Source organism: Lontra canadensis, unplaced genomic scaffold (genome assembly GCF_010015895.1).
Source record: "Lontra canadensis isolate GAN:19392208 unplaced genomic scaffold, GSC_riverotter_1.0 scaffold6, whole genome shotgun sequence".
NCBI lineage: Eukaryota > Metazoa > Chordata > Mammalia > Carnivora > Mustelidae > Lontra > Lontra canadensis.
The window spans coordinates 23,334,500-23,348,907 of record NW_022631000.1 but is presented as its reverse complement, the minus strand read 5'-3'; the positions used below and the strand labels follow the sequence as shown (position 1 = coordinate 23,348,907).

The window sequence follows — 14,408 nt, the reverse complement described above, 5'->3', positions numbered from 1 at the left end:
ATGTAAACACCATCCATTTCTATGTCATATTTGGGGGCAGGGGAGGTTTTGAATTGCAGCCAGAGCATATGCTTTTATTTATTTATTTATTTATTTATTTATTTTTTCCCTAGGCAAAGAACTTTATTAATCTTGCTTCAAACTTTATTCCCAGGCTTCTTCAGCTTAATTAGCTGCAAAGAATGAATTGTGTATAAGCAAAAACTGAAAAGAGCTGCAGTGTCCAAGGGGCTTGGGCTTAAAAATATTAGAGATCTAGATTTTATCAGATCCATGAACAAAATTTTAAAAAGCAGTCATAATATAAAATAGCAGCTCCCAGTAACTTCTTCAAGTTTTATCTTCTCCAGAAGTTGACTCAATTCAGTTTGCTTCATTCTTGGAAGCTTCATCAAAATTCTCCACAAGATCTGGAACTTCATCATCATCATCCTCTCCGGTAGCAAGTGGTGCTTTTCCATCCACAGATTGTTTGGGCAGAGCTTCAGCCAGTGTTCTTAAACTAGTCAGACTGTCTGCACCGAGTTGGTTTAAGATACTGGGTAGCATTTCTGTCAGCTGCTTTGTCTCAGCATGGCCTGTAAGGGTGAAAGTGTTCGCTGCCAGCAATGCCTGAACTTTGGGGTTGTTAAAGTGGATCACTGTTCCTTGGTTTGTGAACATATTCACTTCTTCAATACCAGAGATATTGTTTACCCCTAACTTCTTTAAGGAGAACTGAAGTTTTTTGTCATCTGCTGTAGCTGTTCTATGAGCCACCTTCTTTCGGCGAGCAGTTCCTTTCCCACCAATGCGCACTTGTGCTTGCAGTTTGGCGAGTTTCCCCTGGTTCATGATAGTTTCTTTCATCTTGTTGGAATGGAAATGGGACCGCGCTGGGGACTAGGGTTGGCGCTCAGGGGGTCTCGGGCGGACCAGCTGAGATTAGGTTCATACGCTTTTATTTATCTAACACAGATTGCTGTGCTTTATTGACCTTTTCCTGGAGTACTACCACCTCATATCACTACTGGCCTAAATTGCTACTATATTTTTTATATTTTTATATGCTTGTATATACTTTTTATTCAGTAGCTAACATGGAATTACAAGTTAGCCTAGCTTCCTGGAGATTTGGGGGCCACAGGGCTATTCTAGGAAAATAACAAAAGAGAGATCATTTGTTGTATAGTGTAGAAAAGAAACAGTTACCACATTTTCTGATGTTTTCTCCCGGTTTTTCCTTTGTTTCAGAAGAATACCTTAGGGACTGAAGAATGAAACATTAAATAGATTGGGCTGGTATCAGCAACTGAATTCAACATAGGCTTGTTTTCAATAATGTTAACATGGATAAGGATTGTATAAATCCATGGGAGGGAATAAAGAGATGTTTGGGTCTCTCAGTATAGAAAAAGTATGATGATGTACAGAGTCCAAAGTAAGTTCAGGCTATAAGAGTTGAAGATACCGCTCCTGTGTTTTGAAGATTATAAAACACAATTTTGCTTTCATTTACTTTGCCAACTCCTTGTTTCATTTTAATTGCCAGTAATAACAATATTTAATATCCACTATGTATGAGTTGCTGAGAATTTTACATATATTTTCTCCTTTAATCTGATAACTCTGTGTGGTTGTATGAAAGCAACATATAAAAGTTGTATGAAGAGGAGTTGGTGTGCAGAATAGGAGGGGAATGGAAATGAAGATGGAAACGTCCAGTGGGAGGGATAACTGGGATGGTTATGGAGCATATCTCTGTAGCTATTATCTATTTACCTTTAATTGCCTGGCACAAACTTTGCAACAAATAGAGCAAACATTAGAATCCATACCAGCTCTTTTCAAGAGAATACATTTTGATCATTAAAAAATTTCTGAGGAAATGAAAGACTGGAAATATATACTTACTGTTGGTCTCTATAGTTAATTCTAAATCATTAGGTTTCCCCTTTAATACCTTATCATCTTTAGGTTATAAGATGAAGAGGTGTCATAGAAACACATGAAATAATAAAGATAATTGGGAAACTATATCTATCTAAATGGCATCTCATTAAGGAAATAGGTTGTTATTTCTAAACCTTCAATGAATTTTTTAAACATCATACTGTAAAGGGTGGAGGATGATTCATACTTACTCTTGAAGAAATTCTAAACTTTTTCACCCCTATGAAAGCAAGGCTTCACTAAAAGTTCTTTATCATGAAAGAAGAGAAGAATAGAACATATCTGTTGAAGGTCTATGTGTTTGTTCCAGTGGGCTTTGATGATACAGGTATATAAAAATGAGATGGGTCCCTGGCCACAGAGAGCTTTCTAGTTGAGATTAATGAGACATTTGCCTATGAAACTATCCTTCTTCTCCCAAAACTCAATAGTGTTTGTGCATGATAAGTGCAGCCCTTAAAATTAGTTTGTTTTTCCACTTTACACATACCTACACATGTACACACACATACACACACTTTTTATTTCAGTAACAAAATCACCTTAAGGGCAGCACCATTTCATATGTGTATATGAAAGGAAAGGAGTAAATAAATTTATTCAGTATGGAAAATTGCATGTAGGTGAGAGATCTATCTGCATTTTAAAAGTTCCTGTTATCCAGTCCTGTCTGAAGATACATGGGAGCAAATCTTGCCCCTGTTATTCTAGTCAAACCCTCAGTTCTTTGATTCTGTCCCCTGCAGAAATATCTTGAGATCCATTCAAGGGACATGTCTTCTAAATGAGACAGGTGTCTTAAACTCCCTAAACATGCTATTAGCATAATTATCATGAGGTATTCTTCAGCTCATCACACCCAGATCATAGTGGTCTTCATGCTATCAATACTGCTTTCTGATTGCATACAGCAATTGTGAGATGATTCCAATGCCTTTAAAGGATTGTTTCAGAAAACAATAAATTGGTATACTAAAATAATAGAATTATGGGACATGTGGAAGGAGTTTTGGAACTCTTCTAGTATAACCCTTCATTTATAGCTTAAAAAAGCAAAAAAACAAAAAACAAAAACAAAACCCAAACCTAGTTGTAGAAATGATCAATTTGCAAGTTTTAAACTTATTATTTTTAAATCTGTGATGGGGGCAAATCTTGGGTGGTAGCTACCTTCCTCCTTCAGAATCCCTTTCTTCCATACATTTTAGGTAAATAGGGTTATATTGATTCTGGCCTGGTTCTCTGATATATCCTTTTCAAATTTCTTAAGATGTCTTAAAATGTCCAATTATCCTCCAGATGAAGAACTTTCATACCTTTCATACCTTTTTCCTCCTCTGGCTCTTATCTTTCAATATCCCAAACTACAGCTCTTTTTTGCTCACAGATTATTATTTTCCAATAAGAATTTCCTTTGGAATAACCCCTAAGCTATTCCAAAACTGAGTGTGCATCCTCTATCAGTTATCTGTTTTCTCAATAATGCTGCATGCATAACAAGCCATGTATCCTGCCTACAATATGACAAAACCATCACAAAGCTCACTGGCTTAAGGTATTAATAGCTTAAGGGTGCCTGGGTGGCTCAGTGGGTCTTCAGGTCCAGTCATGAGCCCAGGGTCCTAGGATCAAGTCCCGCATTGGGCTTCCTGCTCAGCAGGGAGTCTGCTTTTCCCTTTACCCCTCCCCATACTCGTGATCTCTCTCCTACTCCCTCTCTCTCTCAAACAAATAAGTAAAATCTTTTTTTTAAAAAGGCATTAAAAGCTCAAGAGTCTGCAGGTCCACAATTTAGGCTTTGCTCTGCTGGCTGGTTCTTCTTGTGCCAGCTGGTCTTACTCATATGTCTGACAGTTGGCTGAGGTGACAAAAGTAATTGGGCAACCTGCCTCTCACCTTCTAGCAGGCCTACATGGATGTGTTTTCATGGTGATGGCAGAAGCATGTGAGAGGAAGCAGAAATGTTCAAGTGCCTTGTCAGGCCTCTGTTTGACCCAAGTCTGCAAATATTCTATTGGCCAACAAACCACATGGCTGAGGCCACAGGCAGAGTGAGAAGTACTGCAAAAAGATAGCAAAGGGATGGAAAGGTAAAGAAGTGTAGCCATTAATGCAATTATCCCACCATCAATCCAAAATAAAAACTCAAATCTAACATGAAAGTAATACTGAATTTGGCTAAATTAGAGCCCAGGGTGACCATGAAGCACACATTTATATCAGCAATCACAGATTTATACCTTTATAGATAACAGTCTTTAGTACCAACTGACAATTGATACCTTTATTTTTGTAGTAAAGAAAATTATCATGTAAACTAAATGTTATTTAATTCAATTTAATAAGCATTTATTTACCAAATATGATGTGCTAGTCATGAATAAACAGCTAGTCTATTGAGGAGTATAACTATAACTAGATGCTTATTGAACCCCAAATATTCCTCATCTTTCTAGACAGCAAATAGATAGTGTGATGACAGACTCATAGAGTCTGAAACCTGAGGAATTAGAAAATAAGGATTTCTCTTGGTTCAATGATCTCTCAGGTATCATTGGAGATAAACTCATGTGCCTGAAACAAAATACCAACATAATGAAAAGATGGAAGAATCAGCAAGGAAATTCTTACCATTTCGAGATCTCTGGGCTGGTAATATGAGGTGGTAGCTATATACCTAAAGGTTTTCCAGAAATTGCTCTGAGGGCAACAGTTAGTACTACTTGTAGAAGTGTGACTTGCATTGTATGTGTTTTACCTTTCAAGGGGAAAAAGAACTAGAAGTGGTCTGTCTGGAAAATGACATGCTGCCGTTGAAATTTCTCCAGTTGGCTGCACAGAAACAGTTTGTATTTGCCCTAGAAGTAGATGGAAGCCCCATGATTTATTATGTCTTTTTAATCTGCCTGAGAGCACGTACATCACTTGTTAGATACTATCAGCAACTTTCTCCATTAAAATTTGATGACAATAACCAGGAGAAAAAAAATGGCCTTTCCTGAGCAACAGTTACTTTCTCTACCCAGTCAGAGTGGAATTTTTAAAAAAGCAGTGAAACCCTTTAATATGGACTTGGCAAAGGAAAGGAGGAAGAACCCAGGTATCATGTCTACAATATGACAAAAAATAGCTTTCAAGAGTCAGATATGTTAATGGAGAAAGCTGTCTTAATAATAGCCTAGGAACTGTGAATCCTCTCACTTAAAAAGAAACAACATTGACTTAATATGTCAGACTCTCAGGAAATATATTTTGTGTAGGGAAAAAAAAGAGAGAGAGAGAGAGAAAATCGCTCATCTGAATTAATGGTTCCATTCCCAAGTTTCTTGTGCTTTAGAGGTTTTACAAGTTACCACCTGTAAGATTCCACTAGGTGGAGATCCTGAGCCATATTCCATACGCTTTATTTAAAAAAAAAAAAAAGAAAAAGAAAAAGAAAAAGAAATGTGAAAAACATTTTATTTTGCTTTTTACTTCATTTTTCAGGGTATTTTTGGCATTTTTTTCTTTGAAATATTGCAGAGTAGAATTGTTTATCAGTTGGCATATTAAAGAAAATCTGGCATGTACAAACAAGCACTTCAAAAGTTTTTAGTAACACCTATCATAGAAGGCAATTTGAATTGATACCAGAAACCAGGAGTGTAAAATCTATGATGGTATTTTATTATAAAAGAGACATACAGGGGCTTGTACATTTCTTTTGAACTACAGTGACCAAATCATATATCAATTATTTGAACTTATGTTTATAAAGACATTTACCTGAAATCATATGACTGGATTCTTTGAACTCAAAATTGTGTTGTGCAGAGTTTAGTAAGATAAAGTCAAGAAGAAAAAAAAAAAAGTAGAAGTTATACATTTCCAAGGCTTGTGAACAACCTGGCTCTTACTTTAGTGACTAACACAGATAACTGAGTATCACTGTGAGTTGGTTGTATCCTATGTACCTTTTCTGCGTTCTGAAGGAAGAGAGTGGGGAACTTCCTTGGCTCACAAGAAGAGCATATGAATTTCTAGTTCTGCCCATTCTTTAGGAAAGGCAGTAGAAGCTGTTATCAAGAGTCCCAGTGGAGGCTAACCAGGCTTCTAGAGGCTTTTAAGGACTCTCCAGGATGTCAAGAAGTCCTTGGAAATAATAGTTCTCCTTTTTTATGAATAGAACCTCGAAATACAACTCTATAAATGGCTGAGCCTGGACCAGAACTCCCCTTCCAATGCCAGCTATTCTGCTGGTTGTTTCTCACCTGAATCGATCTGAGTTCCTCAATTCTGAAGGTTATGAAACTTGTAAAAGTCATCCATAAAGCCTTCCCAAAGAGGTGAAATGTAAAGAGCTTTAAATCAGGAATATCAGCAGACTCAGGATCTAGTGCTACCCTGGCTACTAAATTGTATGACCTTGGTCTTTACACTTTAGCATCCTTATCTGTAAAATGAGGAGGATGGTGAAGACAAGCTTCTGATTCTGTGTTCATCCACAGACCTATTCATGGCTCATACAGGCTCAGGTCAACATGAGAAAATAATCACAGGTATTATTCTTGTCTCCATTTCCCTCATAAAAACATAGTTCATGTGGGATAGTTGCTTTGAAGATCTGCTAATTTTTATTGGGGAATATAGCAGTTGAGCTTTCATTAGGGACTCTTTTAATTATTTATTAAGGATTACAATAGAATTCCATTTTAATGAAATTGGTAGACCATCAAAATAGCTCGTTAAAATTAAAATACCAAAATATCAAGATAACATTAAAGTCCTCTTTACAAATAAAAAGGGCATTGATGACAATAATTATGATGGTGATGGTAGTTATTATTATTATTATATTTATTATTTTTAAACCATTTCCATAAAGTAAATGTATACTGTCATCTCTATTTTCTACAGTACCAAACTCATCAGGAGATGATGTCTAAAGAGGGCTATTGGGGAATTTCAAGGAAAGGCATATGAGAGTATGGCTCTGGGTATATCCATTTGCCTAGTTGCAGTATAGGCATATTTGAGTGTTCACCATAAAATGTGGGACATTTGGGTATGGAGATCCAAATTGCACTGGGTTTTGATCGGGTTATTTTGTTCCCAGTCTTCCAGTAAGAGATGGAGGTCTGCTGATAGCTATAATATTATTATGGTTCTAAGACTAAATCTCAGTGGGATTTAGGAAGGGACCCTTTTCTGAAAGAATACACTATTGATAAAAGGGAGAAATGCTAGACAGTAAAATACATAAGAGGAAATAGAAACTACAGATCTGTGTTGCTTTGGTTCTAACTCTGGTTTAAGCGACAGAAATCAACTCAGACAACTTAAGCAGAAAAAGGGTATTTATTATGAGAACAGAGGGCATCCTGTTGAATCTGATGTCAGGAAAGGAGTTGGCCCCAGAAAGGAGCTGGACAACCACTAAGGACTAAGGAAGAAAGAAATAAGGAAGTGCTCATTTTCTACCTCTTTTCTATGTTCTTCCACTTTCCTCTCCTTTTGCCTTTCAGTAGAGCTGGAGGGAGAAAGGTAGACATACCGTAGTCACTACTTGATTGTTCCTCAGCAAATAAGACCAATCCAAACTGACTGGCTATTCCTCTTCCAAATTCAAATTATTTAAGAGGGGTGGGTAGAATCTGAATAGACTAACTTGAGTCCACCTGCCTACCTTGATTCGAACAGTTCTGCCCTGGAGAGGGGATAGTGTTTACAGGGCTTCTGGGGCCCACTGTAGGATGTTACAATAGCTCTAAAGGGGTCCATCATCCAGGAAATAACAGAGTAAGGCATAAAAGGAGGCAGTGTCACCTAATGGTTAAGAGCAGGGATTTGAAACCTTTGTAACAGTGTGACCAAGTTGGGCAAGTTGTTTAACCCTCTCCACATTAGTTTCTTCAGCTTTAGATTGAGACTACGCATAGTGTTGAGATGAAAAGAGCCAATCCATGTAAAGTTGGTAGCACACTGCCTACAACAAAACTAATGAATATCAATTGCTGGTATTCTTGTAATTATTAAAATGTGCAGATGCCTAAAAAAATATTCAAGATTATTTTGAATCAGTTTCTAAGGCTGTAGAAACTTGTTTATAACCTCTTATTTTATAACTTTCCTTTCCTTGTCATCAACAGACACTACGTTTAAGAGCTCAGTTTTATGCTGTCTTCGATGGCCTCTTAGATGGAGATAGAGGGACCCATCTTAGAGGCCTGATAGATGGCCCCTCCTGGCACCTCTATCTCCTGGCCCCTCTATCTATCCCCAACTCTGCCTGGGTCTGTTGGTTCTGCTAGAACCAGCTATCTTAGTGTTATTTACACCTGAACTTTCCTTGCCCTGGGCATTATACTCTGCTTTACTTTTCTCTGACTCTCCTCTGTTTTGAACTTCTGAAATTGTCTGACACCTACTTCTACCCTTGGTTCATTTTCTTTTTTCTATTAACAACTTTATTCCAAACATATTCAAGTATGCATATCCCTGAGACCTTCTTACTTTCATTAAAGTGAGGATCATTAGTCTATCAGGGGGAATCCCTAAAGCCCTTAAGTCCCCATAGGTTACAACATTCTGCCCTCAGAGGAAACAAAAGAGCCCTACTTTGAGAAATGATGCCAGATTTACAAAGGATATTATAACATGCAATCATCCAAAAGTAATTTCTACTTTTGAATGCAACATTATATCTCAATAGTTATATTAACTAGGTTGACTGAACAATGACTTGAAAATACATCTGTCCTACATGAGTTTTCCACTTAAGGAAGCTAATTATATCCATAACAGCAACCTTCGGTTAATGTGGCTGTTGACCATGAGTTGGCAATGGCCTCATTATGTAGAACTGGATGTAATAAATGGTAGTCATTGGACAGGATTCTACTTTTATTTAGGGGCCAAAGATACAAATGCAAAGTTTCTCAAATTGGAAATTCTGGGAAAGTTCCAAGATGATGGAAGAGGATGAAAGAAAGCAGCTTTGAAAAACTGTGTAGTGGTAGCAATAATAAAATCACTAGTCCAGCCTCTACTCCCACATACTTTCCCTGCTGTTTCCTTTGCCTAGTGACTGCATTGACTTGTCCTTTGATCATTTCCTCCTCCTCATCTCATTATCTTCATATTTCCTGCCAACCCCTTCATCGTACCCTTTCTAATTCGATGTAAGACAAAGGAAAGTGTTTGCTATTATACTGTCCCTCTTCAATCCTGAAAATCATGTTATATCTTTATCGTGAAGAAGGAAAAATACAAGGTGAGACATGAAAATGTCAAGATAGAATTCGTTAGCTATAAAACTGGACACCATGGTTCTTACCTTGGGGGACAGGAGACACATGTTTGAAATTTGTAGGTTTGGGAGGAACACTTTTAGTTGTCTGAATGGTTTTATAGCTTTTGGTTCTTGGGAGACTCGGATGTTCATTGACTTGCAATGCGCAGCAAAGCTCTGCTCAGTGAAAAATTGTTCCATTCCAAGTGCTGGTGATTCTGTTGTTGAGATACGTTACTGGAGTGAAATATATTGATTATTTAGATTGGGGGTGGGTGGGTCACAAAATGGCCGTTGAACCAACAACTATGGTCAACAGATGTGTTTTGTTTTCCTTGAAGCAGGTTTTATAAAAGTTTAAACTTGAATGGAGGGGAGGTATACTCTCCATTTACCCATTAGGCCTACCCCCTGTGATTTTTCACCACTTTGTTCATTTATACTACCTACTTGGAACTTGAAAGCATTTGAATCTGTCCATTGATTTTTATTTAGGTGCCACAAATCTATATTATTGAAAAGAAGAGTAAATATTGAATTCTCCTTGTTATCGACTTGGTTTTTCTTCCTCTGGCGTCTAGAAACTGCTTGGCCCTGTAGACCATGTCTGACATTGTTTCAAAGGGAATGTTTCTGGGATATCACAAGTAAGAGCATTTACTCTCTTACTTCTTTTCTACCCTGATATGGATCTATTGGTTCACCTTACAATTTACCTCAGCCCCTGTGGAAAGCATTTTTATTTTCTTATATTTGTTTATACATGATTTACAGCTTTTGAAAAAAGCTTTGAGGCAGCTTATAGTAACAGGGCAATTAAAAATACAAACAGAACCATTTAAGATATCAATTAAAAGGAGTAGAACTACCAGTATTAGTTACTGAGTAAGTAATGAATAGTACTAACATTTCTTAACTCTGTACTCCCTTAGATAAACCAAAAAATAGATTATATAATACTTATTGCCCAATTAAGGGAAGCATGCAGAGATACAAATTTTTTGAGCTGATACTGAAGTCTGAAAATATTTTAATGCATAAATTCTTATAATGTGACTATTCTTTTTTTTTCTCTTTTATTTTTATTTGCATATATTCTGTGCAAATTTACTCCCGCGCCCTACGTTTTTGTTTCTTCAGTTTCTTCTAGGGTATCTTTTTCTTCCATGCAACCTCCTCTTCTGGTTTAGGAACAATCTTCTCTTTTTCAGTAAGGATCATCTCAGTGTGGCAGGGAGAGTTCATGCATGTGTTAATCCGACCATGAGCCCTGTAAGTTCTGTACCACATTTCAGGGGGCTTTGTTCACCTGAATGTGCTCAATGACCAGAGAATCGACATCTAAACCCTTAAGTGCAGCATTACTCTGCATTTTTAAGCATGTGCAGTAAAAATTCAGCACTCTTCCTGGCCCCACCGTTGGGCCTGGGCACACCTACCAACTCCACCATTGTAGCGACGGAATGGCACACACTGCTTCTGCAAAGTGACGTCTTTCAGATACATGATGGCTTTTAGGATACGCGTGCCCTTGAAGGCCTGGGCAGTTTCACGTGTGTTCTTAAAGTGAACACGGAGATTTGAGCCTCTTGATTTGCATGATTTCATAGGGTTTTCTGGGTCAAGCAAATAGCAAACCATTTTCAGAGGTCACCCCGGGCCACTGAGAGCATAATGTGACTATTCTTACTAGTATTTTCAGCCTATCTGTATTTATTGTTACAAAAATGGGTTATCCATCCAACAAACCAATACTTTCTCGAGTGCCTTGGTTTCTGATGTGCAAAGGTATGGAAGTCCAATAAATACGTTTGAAAATAATTCCTTTAAAAATCTTCAGGTGTTTAATATTCATAGGGCAAAGATTGTAAGGCAAATGGATGTTTGTGTTAGAGTTTGTCAGGCAGTTTGGGGCACAGATATTTTTAAGAAAGCACACTAAAATATGTTACTAGAATTTGATACTGTGCGGAGATAGTAATAGGTAACTCCCTTTTCATGGTATGGCCCTTGCCTGGTGAGTCAATGGCTTTAACTGGTTTATTCCAGGACTTTATAAGGCCTGGGTACTGCCAATGTTCTTGGAACAGAGCTTTTCTTTCCTGAATCCCAAGGTCTAATTATGGGATTGTGGCCTACTTGCTTTGTGACCATAGGCACAGAAAGGGCTCTAGATAATTTTTTTCCTTATGATATAGTGCGATGGATGAAAAGTGATTTGTTTAACTTTGTGAGGGTGCAGAGAGGAGGAAGAAGACCTGATTGTTAAGAAATGGTGACTTAGGGGCACCTGGGTGGCTCAGTGGGTTAAGCCTCTGCCTTCGGCTCAGGTCATGATCCCAGAGTCCTGGGATCGAGCCCCGCATCTGATTCTCTGCTCAGCAGGGAGCCTGCTTCCCCCACTCCCTTCTGCCTGCCTCTCTGTCTACTTGTGATTTCTGTCAAATAAATAATTAAAAATCTTTAAAAAAAAAAAGAAAGAAAGAAAGAAAGAAAGAAAGAAATGGTGACTTATCTGCCATGGTATTCACAGAGACTTGGTCCCTGGAGCCTTTTTTGCATTACCTAAGACATGCCACTGAGCAAGTTTCTTACCAGAACCTCAGTCTCCCCAACAGTTATATAGTGTCCATCATCTTTTCTTTTCTTTTTTCTTTCCTTCTCTTTTCATTTCCTTTCTTCTCTCTAGGAACCTCAGAAAGAAATTTAGAACCAAGAAACTTTCGCTTAATTCTTGCTATCCAACACAATTCTCTTGCACTCTTCCCTGGATATATTTTAAAAATTACATACACACAAAGATGGAGATATATATATATATATATATATATATATGATATATATATGATATATGATATGATATATTTGGCATTATATTATATATATTATGAAAGTTTATTCTAAGTGACTTCAAACTCTCTTTGAAAGTCAGAGGGGGTATATATTACAAATAAATTAGACAAAGAATCATGGTATTTGTTTTAGTATTTGTTTGTTTTTTTAAGCAATCCTGCCATTTTTCTCTTTATCTTCCACCTGACTGTTTAACAGAACATTTCTATGTGGTCACATAGGAGCCTCACAATAAATAGTTTTTTAAGTGTCTGAGCCTCGTTGCTCTAACACGTTTTCAAAAGAGAATTTGTATATTTTAATATTAGATTACTGTGACCCAGGTTGCATACTGATTTAGGCACTCCCTCTTTCTTTGTGCCCTTGGATGTAATGTGGAAAACTCTTCCTTGTTCTGAGATACCTGTGATTATGACGAATACTTGAACACACATGTGTTGTGATTTTGGAGGTCACTATTTTGGAAGATCACTAAGTCTTAAGGATATGTATACTAGTTTAGATCCAAATGTGTTCACCTTGGAGAAACTAAGGCAGTGAGCCTTGGCAACTTACTGAGAGGGGAAGTGTCTTCAGTTCCATTCTGAAGTGGCTGGGGGGGAGCTGGGGAGAGCGTATCAGCCCCATGTGCTCTCTGACAAGGTCTGAAGGCTCCTAATATCACCCATTATGCAAATGTACCTATCCGCTGGCAAGTTATGGTTATGAGATTACATGCCCATACCAAGGTTTGATGGTGCTGTAAACCACTTAAGCCCAGGTCTTCTAATTTATTGAAACATCAGCTCCCCTCAAGGGAATTAAAGTCCAGTAATTATCCTTTGTCCAAATACCATGAACCAAATTGAGCAACTTTGGGTTTCTCCATGGCAGAAGGAAATGTGATATTGTAACTGGAAGGGAGAGAGTGTTTATTAAAACTAAACAACTTGGCAGACAGAAACTATTCCACCCAGATGGGGTACTTTTAATACACATACTCCCTCACCTCTCCTCAACACCTACCCTTGTCTTAACCCCTGAAAATTCCTTTTTTGGAGGAACTTCTGTGATAACCAGCTTTCCTTTTGAAGATCTCAAAAAGAGATGTTTTTCATCACAGGCTTTGTCTCAGGACTTCTGGCTCAGCTTCTACCCCTCTGTTTTTCCCCTGTCACTTTCCTCTCCTGGTGTCTGCCTCTTTCTGACTTAGCCTTTTCAGCGGCTCAAGCTTTTCAGTCACTAGCTCACATGGGGAAAAGTCTATTCTGCTCAGGGACCCGCTGAGACTTCCATGTCAATAAAGCAAATTGATGGCAGGTTTAACACATTTCCCAATTATTGTCTGCAGATGCTTTCAGAACAAACAATCCCTGAAACCCTTCACACACAAGAAAACACTCCCTTGGCAAAATGATCTTGTTGGGAGCTTGAAAAAGAAAAACCTGACAAAAGAAGAATAGAAAATATTCACTGGCAGGAGCTTCTTGGCTAGGGGCTGCTCATTCCTGTTCGGAGGGATAAGAACAGGAAAAAGTCCTAGAGCGTTATAACCTGACCCTAGGGTTACCATTTTGGAACTAATTCTTATAGAGAGAGAGGCTACAAAAACACTTTACCTCATTTTGTCATCTCAGTGATTATGTGTTTTGTTTTGTTTTTTTCGATTCCTCTGTCTCACTGCTCCACCATTGTGAATTCAGGTGATTAATTCTGCCAGCTGCTTGTCCCTTCTCCATATTTTTGTTTAGAGACTCTCCCAACATAATCTCGGAAAGGTCTTTCCCAAACTGTGGAGGATGATTGGACTTCAAGCCCATCTTGACTTCTTGGAGGAAGAGAAAGCCAGAGACATCTAGATATGCCCAGTTATAGGGGAAGATTCAGCACATGTGTAGCTCCATCCCCTGTCAGCAGGCAATCTCTGGAAAGTTGTTCATTTAGTTTATTAACTTAACTTTTTTCTCTTTATTAAAAAGTTTTATTCTTCTATATCCCCTTTTCCTTCCTCTTTCCACATAAAGAATTAGGAAATTAGTTTCAAGACCTTTTCTTGTATCTGTTATTATTACATACCCTCTGGGCACTGTTGGCATGCAAGTGACCCCAGCAAGGCTGGGAATGACTGAGCAGAAGGCCTGAGAGGACTAAGTCCCCTCTGCATCCAGCCACATCTGTATCCAGTGAGGGGTCATCAGGATCTCAAAAATCTCCAGGAATTGCTGTGGCAGAGGACAGCATCCATCCCCTTGAAAATCTCTGAGGTTGCCATGGATAGTCCCCATTCTGAAACTCAATTTGTGATAACCAGTAAGGGTCCTGCAGGGTACTAGGAAAGAACAAAAGTCTGGTGCTGCAACAGGCCCAGGGAGAC

General features: G+C 38.1%; 2 protein-coding genes across 3 annotated transcripts in view; one reads left to right on the top strand and one right to left on the bottom strand.

Annotated features, from left to right (window-relative positions):
- SLC9A9 (solute carrier family 9 member A9) overlaps positions 1 to 14,408 on the top strand; it is a 538,337-nt gene that overhangs the window by 68,544 nt on the left and 455,385 nt on the right. The gene's annotated exons all lie outside the window — the stretch shown is intronic.
- LOC116864642 (transcription factor BTF3-like) lies at positions 349 to 849 on the bottom strand. The gene has a single exon (XM_032852423.1). It carries the CDS (start codon positions 847 to 849, stop codon positions 364 to 366), a length of 486 nt encoding a protein of 161 aa, XP_032708314.1. The 3' UTR covers positions 349 to 363.

Excerpts from the sequence above, each read along its gene's own strand:
- LOC116864642 (XM_032852423.1), bottom strand. The coding sequence starts at position 849 with ATGAAAGAAACTATCATGAACCAGGGGAAACTCGCCAAACTGCAAGCA.